At 44.5% G+C, this 10000-nt stretch overlaps 1 protein-coding gene across 1 annotated transcript in view; it reads left to right on the top strand.

The window, feature by feature from the left end:
- Nucleotides 1-3565: 3565 nt before the first annotated feature.
- Nucleotides 3566-10000, top strand: part of LOC114557545 (GATOR complex protein WDR59) — a 34536-nt gene continuing 28101 nt past the window's right edge. Inside the window, exons 1-3 of the mRNA XM_028581107.1 lie at nucleotides 3566-3582; nucleotides 4967-5104; nucleotides 6275-6324. Coding sequence (XP_028436908.1) covers nucleotides 5051-5104; nucleotides 6275-6324 — 104 coding nt within the window. The 5' untranslated portion in view covers nucleotides 3566-3582; nucleotides 4967-5050. The remainder of the gene's footprint in view (nucleotides 3583-4966; nucleotides 5105-6274; nucleotides 6325-10000) is intronic.

Below are 10000 nucleotides of genomic sequence, written 5' to 3'. Positions count from 1 at the left end.
ACAAAAAAAAACCAAGCATTTCTCATCACTGTCAAATATTACAAAAATACTGATTACTTAACTGGGAAAACATGGTTAATAATTCAAAACTATGTCTTCTATGTCTATAAAATTATTCACGGTTTATCATCCCTCCTCTCCACCAGTTTGTCAACATCCGAACAGCTGATCCCAGCAGAACCAGAGGTGCAGCGAGGGGAGATTGTATCATTCGATTTAGGAAAAGTGTATTTGGCCATACTTCTTTCTCTGTTCCAGCTGCTACAGAGTGGAAACTCACCCCCATAACCATCAGAAATATAAACACTTACAGTACATTCAAGATACAGTTAAAGAAATGGCTCATTGATAATCAGAGCTGTCAACATTACCATTAAGTTCTTGACCTGCTCACGCTGCCCCCTGCTGGCTTCTTGCCCTGAGAGAGTGTACATGTGTTCATGTCTTTGTCTAATGTTTGTCTGATTGTGGTCTGCTGTGCTCCTATTGTACATTTTTGGCTTAATAGTACCTTTTGCCAAATGTATTTTAAATGTTATATTGTTATGTAAATGTGTAATTTTACATTCTTTTAGGGTGACTTTTTTTTTTACATCTGTCTAGAGACTGCAGATTAGGGCTGAAACGATTCCTCGAATAACTCAAATAATTCGATTACAAAAAATCCTCGATGCAAAACGACTTGCCTCGAAGCTTCGTTAAATCAATGTTACCGACGTTGTATCGCTGACGGACGGTGTTTCTGCACGGAGCGTTATTACACACCAGACGCCGACACATGCCAGAGCTTAAATAGCGAGGGGCTAAGAGAAGAGACCGGCTGGAGAAAACGACAGAAAGTGTCCAAAGTTTGGAACCAGTTCCAACGTAATTAAAACTAAAACTCTGTACAGTGCGTCTACTGCAAAATCAAACTAGCTTAGCACGATAATGGCACGACGTCAGTGGTTTAGCATCTCAACAGAAAACATGGAGTCTGACTTAATCCTCCATTCCACGAAGAGGACCGACTAAAGTAAATCACAGAGTCGTATGGATGATGAAACTACACCAAACACAGAGAAGAAAATACGTAGTGGTGACCACGATCTGATCTAAAGAGCTGACGCGTTGACTATCCCTTCTTCGAAAAACAGCTGATTGTTGCGCATCTCTCTCTCTCTCTCTGTGGACTTTTCATCTGCTTTTAACACTATGCAACCTAAGATTCTTGCAGACATTTTAGCTAGTGAATTTTATGTTGATACAGGTATTATTAATTGGATCATGGACTTTCTTACCAGTAGAGTCCAGCGGGTCAGAGTGGGCTCATCTCTGTCTGATTCGATGACAACATCCACAGGCTCCCCCACAAGGATGTGTTCTATCTCCTTTACTGTTTATTCTATACACAAATTCATGCACTAGCACTTTACAAAATAGGCACTTTATTAAATACGCTGATGATACAGCTTTAGTGAGTCTGCTACAGGACGGGGAGGTAGATCGTGGGCCAGTTTTAGACTCCTTTTTTAGAATGGTGCAATAATTCACATTTAATTTTAAATACCAATAATACCAAAGAAATGTCCATAGATTTTAGAAAGTCACAGCAATCCACCGACACTTTTATCAATGGTGGTTCCATTCAGGTTGTTACAAACTACAAATACCTTGGCATTGTACTGGACAACAAGCTTAAATGGGACTCTTGGACGGACCTCCTGCAGACTAAGACACAGCAAAGAATGTACTTTTTAAAGAAACTGCTTGTTTTTAATGTTAATAACAAGATGCTCCAAATGTTTTATACTGCTTTTATTGAAAGTGTTTCAACTTGCTGTATTATCTGCTGGTTCGAAATGCCCACTGAGTCTCAGAAAAGACAATCAGAAAAACAGTCTTAACTGCCAGCAAGTTACTTGGGGTAACACTACCAATCATTGAACACATTTACAAAGACCGACTGGTGAGAAAGGCTAATAACATTGTACGTGACCACACACACCCCCTGGCATCTCATTTTAAACTACTGCCATCTATGCGTCGTTTCTGCTTACCCCTTCTGATCAAGAACAGATACTAATTTTCTATCGTACCACAAGCCATAAAAGCCTTAAATCATTCAGGATAAGCTAGTCGTCCAGCTGGTCTGACCATAACCAAGGGTGTGTAGTGTATTGTAGTGTGTGATGTATATTCTTCATTTTTTGTTTTTGATGGTGTCTGATGTAATAATTATTTGTTTGTATTATGTATGATGTCTTGTTATAAAGTGCCTTGCGATTGTGCCGCAAACCCAACTGCCCCACGGGACAATAAAGTTATCTACTACTCTCTCTCTCTCTCTGTCTCTCTCTCTGTGTCTCTCTCTCTCTCTGTGTCTCTCTCTCTGTGTCTCTCTCTCTCTGTCTCTCTCTCTCTCTCTCTCTCTCTCTCTCTCTCTCTCCCACGGAGAAACAACTGATCAACGATCTACTAGCATAAGTGTAACAGAGCTGTTAAGCATAGTAATCAAATATATAAATTAAAATAGGTTGAGTATAACTAATATTTACATATAGGCCTATATACAGATCAGACTCAGGTTGAAACTGAGTTAAGTTGCACAACTTAATGTAATGTTTATGTATGTTTAATGTATGCCTTAGTTTGAGGTTGCTTTCTTTAAAAAAACAATGTAATATGGCACTTGAATGCACTTAATGTTTAGTTTTTGAGATGTGATATTTTAAGCAATGTAGGCAATAAAAATGTAGCTTTTTCCGAACATTTAACCGAACTATTGTTAATTATTGCTCTTCAGTCAAACAAAAGTATTTCTTATCCGATTACTCGATGGAATAATCGGTAGAATACTCGATTACTAAAATAATCGATACCTGCAGCCCTACTGCAGATCAAAAATAGCCTTGTGGCTAACTCTGGCATATTGACAGAAATGTTTAATATGCACTGTCTCTGTAATAAAATAAATAAAAAATAAGAGATGGATAGACAGATAGAGAGAGGAGAGAGAGAGGGAGAAAGAGAGAGAGAGACAGAGGGAGAGAGAGACAGAGAGAGAGAGATGGATGGAGAGAGACAGAGACAGAGAGAGTGATAGAGAGAGACAGACAGCGAGAGAGAGAGAGAGAGAGAGAGTGATAGAGACAGAGAGAGAGAGAGAGAGAGAGAGAGAGAGAGAGAGAGAGAGACAGAGAGAGAGAGAGAGACAGAGAGAGAGAGAGAGAGAGAGAGAGAGAGAGAGAGAGAGAGAGAGAGAGAGAGAGAGAGAGTGATAGAGAGATAGAGAGACAAGGGAGAGACAGAGAGAGGTAGAGACAGAGAGAGAGAGAGAGGAGAGACAGAGAGAGAGATGGATGGAGAGAGAGACAGAGAGAGGGAGAGAGAGAGAGGGAGAGAAATGGAGAGAGGGAGAGAGGGAGAGACAGAGGGAGAGATAGAGAGACAGAGAAAGGGAAAGAGGGAGAGAGAGATGGATGGAGAGAGAGAGAGGGAGAGAGAGAGGGGAGAGAGAGAGAGAGTGAGATGATGTGACGTTACAAGAAACAAACAGGACCGAAAAGATGTGACGTCAGGCTGAACCCACCTATCCTACAGGTAAGTTATCACGCGCCAGTGTTTGACGTCATGTATGTGTAACGGTTTATAAAACGGTCATGTTTTCAATGTTTACCAGCTGTCTCTCCGGTGCTCGTGGCCTCTCGGCCGTTAGCTTCTCTCCGGGGTCACTAACCGACAACAGTCTCTCTGACCGGTCGGTACCTTCACACAGAGTCGATTAACCGGTTAAATATGAATAAAGTCCATAAATCTCACCTGCAGAGAAGCTTTCTTTAAAAACGCTCCTGCGTCTGCGACAACATGCGCCACTAAGGTAGGCGCCATCTTGGATCTATGACGAGCCGACTGGCCCGACCAATCAGAAGAGACCTGTCAGAAATTTGATACGTTCAGGAACTCCGGAAAAATAATAACGAACTGCTCACTTTGGTGATTTACTTATATTATTATAGTCCGTTTTGGAGGTTTAATTATTGAAAATATTTAACATTTCTTTTGTATTTATGTGTTTTAGCTTCGTGTTTTTCTGAGTTTACGCTAATTTTCTAAGATGTATCGTCTGTTCACCATTAAATACCCACACACACACACACCCACACAGACACACACACACACACACAGACACACACACACACACACACACACACACACACACACACACACACACACACACACACACACACACACACACACACACACACACACACACACACACACACACACACACACACACACACACACACACACACACACACACACACACACACACACACACACACACACAGACACACACACACACACACACACACACACACACACACACACACACACACACACACACACACACACACACACACACACACACACACACACACACACACACACACACACACACACACACACACACACACACACACACACACAGACACACACACACAAACAAACACAAACACACAAACACAAGACACAAACAAACACAAACACACAAACACAAAGCTAGACACACACACACACACACACACACACACACACAGACACACATAGACAGACGCACGTGCACGCACACACACACAGAGACACACACACATAGAGACACACACACAGATAAACACACACACACACACACAGACACACATAGACAGACGCACGTGCACGCACACACACACAGAGACACACACACAGACACACACACACACACACACACACACACACACACACATACACAGACACACACAGATATACATTTGTATAGTATTTATATACTTTCATAAGTATTTGTACATATGTTTTATAATGTGGTGAACACAGCATCTCTTTAATATAATTAACAGCTGTTGTTTCTTTGGTTTTTTTTGCAACTTTATTAACAAAACTAATGTTTAACAGTAAAAAACTAAAACCACTAACACTTCTTTTCCAGCTTTTTTCCCAGGGAGCGCGAACGCAGCGTCAGGCCTCATTAGAACCACGTGACGTTTTGTTGACGGTAGAAGACGAAGGGAAGATGGCGGCCCGCTGGAGCAGCGAGAATGTGGTGGTGGAGTTTCGGGATGCGCAGGTATTTGAGTCCGAAAACTGCGCCTAGAATACAGTTAGATAAAGGTCAACAGACCGCCGGTTACTCCCGTTATTTAGTTCACTTCAGGCTCTGTATTATCACCGGAACTCTCTAGTTACCCTCAGATGTACCGTCAGGAGATACAGACACACACAACAACAAGACAACACACACACACACACACACACACACACACACACACACACACACACACACACACACACACATGCGCAGAGACACACACACACACACACACACACACACACACACACACACAGACATGCGCAGAGACACACAGACACGCAGACACACACAGACACACACACACACACACAGAGACATGCGCAGAGACACACAAACACACAAACACACAAACACACAAAGACAGACAGACATGCGCAGAGACACACAGACACGCAGACACACACAGATACAGACAGACATATATATACACACACACACACACACAGAGACAGACATGCGTAGAGACACAGACACCCACACACACAGAGACAGAGACAGATATACACAGGCACACACACACACACACACACACACACACACACACACACACACAGACAGACAGACATGCGCAGAGACACGCAGACACACACAGATACAGACAGACATACACACACACACACACACAGAGACAGACAGACACACACAGACACACACAGAGACACAGACACAGACGCACACACACATACAGACGGACAGACACACATACACATACAGAAACACACACACACACTGAGACACAGAGACAGACACACAGACACAGAGACACAGACACACGCACACACACAGAGACACACACACACACACACTGAGACACAGAGACAGACACACACATATACACATACACACACACAGACAGACACACACAGAAGCACACACACAGAGACACACACACACACACACACACGCAGAGACACACACAGTGATTGTTTTAGGAATCATACTAATCTGTTAGAGAATGAGACCGCGTTAAAGCCAGAAGCTCCAACGTTCAACTACATAAACGTGTGTGTGTGTGTGTGTGTGTGTGTGTGTGTGTGTGTGTGTGTGTGTGTGTATATGTGTGTGTCTTCAGAAAGATCATTATTTAAATATTTGGGTTAAATGAAACAAATACCCGACAGTATTTTTGGGTTTCTGTGTTTTCAGGCCACCGCCATGTCAGTGGACTTCCTCGGCTCGCACGCCGTTCTGTCCGGGTGAGTTCTGGTCACCTGAACACACCACAGTTCCTGAACACACCACAGTTCCTGACTACACCACAGTTCCTGAACACACCACAGTTCCTGACTACACCACAGTTCCTGAACACACCACAGTTCCTGACTACACCACAGTTCCTGAACACACCACAGTTCCTGACTACACCACAGTTCTTGAACACACCACAGTTCCTGACTACACCACAGTTCTTGAACACACCACAGTTCCTAACTACACCACAGTTTTTGAACACACCACAGTTCCTAACTACACCACAGTTCCTGAACACACCACAGTTCCTGACTACACCACAGTTCCTGAACACACCACAGTTCCTGACTACACCACAGTTCCTGAACACACCACAGTTCCTGACTACACCACAGTTCTTGAACACACCACAGTTCCTGACTACACCACAGTTCCTGAACACACCACAGTTCCTGACTACACCACAGTTCTTGAACACGCCACAGTTCCTGACTACACCACAGTTCTTGAACACACCACAGTTCCTGACTACACCACAGTTCTTGAACACACCACAGTTCCTGACTACACCACAGTTCCTGAACACACCACAGTTCCTGAACACACCACAGTTCTTGAACACACCACAGTTCCTGACTACACCACAGTTCTTGAACACACCACAGTTCCTAACTACACCACAGTTCCTGACTACACCACAGTTCCTGACTACACCACAGTTCCTAACTACACCACAGTTCCTGACTACACCACAGTTCCTAACTACACCACAGTTCCTAACTACACCACAGTTCCTGAACACACCACAGTTCCTGACTACACCACAGTTCTTGAACACACCACAGTTCCTAACTACACCACAGTTCCTGAACACACCACAGTTCCTGACTACACCACAGTTCCTGAACACACCACAGTTCCTGACTACACCACAGTTCTTGAACACACCACAGTTCCTGACTACACCACAGTTCTTGAACACACCACAGTTCCTAACTACACCACAGTTCTTGAACACACCACAGTTCCTAACTACACCACAGTTCCTGACTACACCACAGTTCCTGACTACACCACAGTTCCTGAACACACCACAGTTCCTGACTACACCACAGTTCCTGAACACACCACAGTTCCTGACTACACCACAGTTCTTGAACACACCACAGTTCCTGACTACACCACAGTTCCTGAACACACCACAGTTCCTGACTACACCACAGTTCTTGAACACACCACAGTTCCTGACTACACCACAGTTCTTGAACACACCACAGTTCCTGACTACACCACAGTTCTTGAACACACCACAGTTCCTGACTACACCACAGTTCCTGAACACACCACAGTTCCTGACTACACCACAGTTCTTGAACACACCACAGTTCCTGACTACACCACAGTTCCTGAACACACCACAGTTCCTGACTACACCACAGTTCCTGAACACACCACAGTTCCTGACTACACCACAGTTCCTGAACACACCACAGTTCCTGACTACACCACAGTTCTTGAACACACCACAGTTCCTGACTACACCACAGTTCTTGAACACACCACAGTTCCTAACTACACCACAGTTTTTGAACACACCACAGTTCCTAACTACACCACAGTTTTTGAACACACCACAGTTCCTAACTACACCACAGTTTTTGAACACACCACAGTTCCTAACTACACCACAGTTCTTGAACACACCACAGTTCCTAACTACACCACAGTTTTTGAACACACCAAAGTTCCTAACTACACCACAGTTCCTGAACACACCACAGTTCCTGACTACACCACAGTTCCTGAACACACCACAGTTCCTGACTACACCACAGTTCCTGAACACACCACAGTTCCTGACTACACCACAGTTCTTGAACACACCACAGTTCCTGACTACACCACAGTTCTTGAACACGCCACAGTTCCTGACTACACCACAGTTCTTGAACACACCACAGTTCCTGACTACACCACAGTTCTTGAACACACCACAGTTCCTGACTACACCACAGTTCCTGAACACACCACAGTTCCTGACTACACCACAGTTCTTGAACACACCACAGTTCCTGACTACACCACAGTTCTTGAACACACCACAGTTCCTAACTACACCACAGTTCCTGAACACACCACAGTTCCTGACTACACCACAGTTCCTAACTACACCACAGTTCCTAACTACACCACAGTTCCTGAACACACCACAGTTCCTGACTACACCACAGTTCTTGAACACACCACAGTTCCTAACTACACCACAGTTCCTGAACACACCACAGTTCCTGACTACACCACAGTTCCTGAACACACCACAGTTCCTGACTACACCACAGTTCTTGAACACACCACAGTTCCTGACTACACCACAGTTCTTGAACACACCACAGTTCCTAACTACACCACAGTTCTTGAACACACCACAGTTCCTAACTACACCACAGTTCCTGAACACACCACAGTTCCTGACTACACCACAGTTCCTGAACACACCACAGTTCCTGACTACACCACAGTTCCTGAACACACCACAGTTCCTGACTACACCACAGTTCTTGAACACACCACAGTTCCTGACTACACCACAGTTCCTGAACACACCACAGTTCCTGACTACACCACAGTTCTTGAACACACCACAGTTCCTGACTACACCACAGTTCTTGAACACACCACAGTTCCTGACTACACCACAGTTCTTGAACACACCACAGTTCCTGACTACACCACAGTTCCTGAACACACCACAGTTCCTGACTACACCACAGTTCTTGAACACACCACAGTTCCTGACTACACCACAGTTCTTGAACACACCACAGTTCCTAACTACACCACAGTTCCTGAACACACCACAGTTCCTGACTACACCACAGTTCCTAACTACACCACAGTTCCTAACTACACCACAGTTCCTGAACACACCACAGTTCCTGACTACACCACAGTTCCTGAACACACCACAGTTCCTGACTACACCACAGTTCCTGAACACACCACAGTTCCTGACTACACCACAGTTCTTGAACACACCACAGTTCCTGACTACACCACAGTTCCTGAACACACCACAGTTCCTGACTACACCACAGTTCCTGAACACACCACAGTTTCTGACTACACCACAGTTCCTGAACACACCACAGTTCCTGACTACACCACAGTTCTTGAACACACCACAGTTCCTAACTACACCACAGTTCCTGAACACACCACAGTTCCTGACTACACCACAGTTCTTGAACACACCACAGTTCCTAACTACACCACAGTTCCTGAACACACCACAGTTCCTGACTACACCACAGTTCCTGAACACACCACAGTTCCTGACTACACCACAGTTCCTGAACACACCACAGTTCCTGACTACACCACAGTTCTTGAACACACCACAGTTCCTGACTACACCACAGTTCCTGACTACACCACAGTTCCTGAACACACCACAGTTCCTGACTACACCACAGTTCCTGAACACACCACAGTTCCTGACTACACCACAGTTCCTGAACACACCACAGTTCCTGACTACACCACAGTTCTTGAACACACCACAGTTCCTGACTACACCACAGTTCCTGAACACACCACAGTTCCTGACTACACCACAGTTCCTGAACACACCACAGTTCCTGAACACACCACAGTTCCTGAACACACCACAGTTTCTGACTA

The sequence above is a fragment of the Perca flavescens genome, chromosome 1 (assembly GCF_004354835.1).
Source record: "Perca flavescens isolate YP-PL-M2 chromosome 1, PFLA_1.0, whole genome shotgun sequence".
Classification (NCBI taxonomy): Eukaryota; Metazoa; Chordata; class Actinopteri; order Perciformes; family Percidae; genus Perca; species Perca flavescens.
The sequence above is the reverse complement of the archived record's forward strand: the minus strand, read 5'-3'. Positions and strand labels throughout refer to the sequence as shown.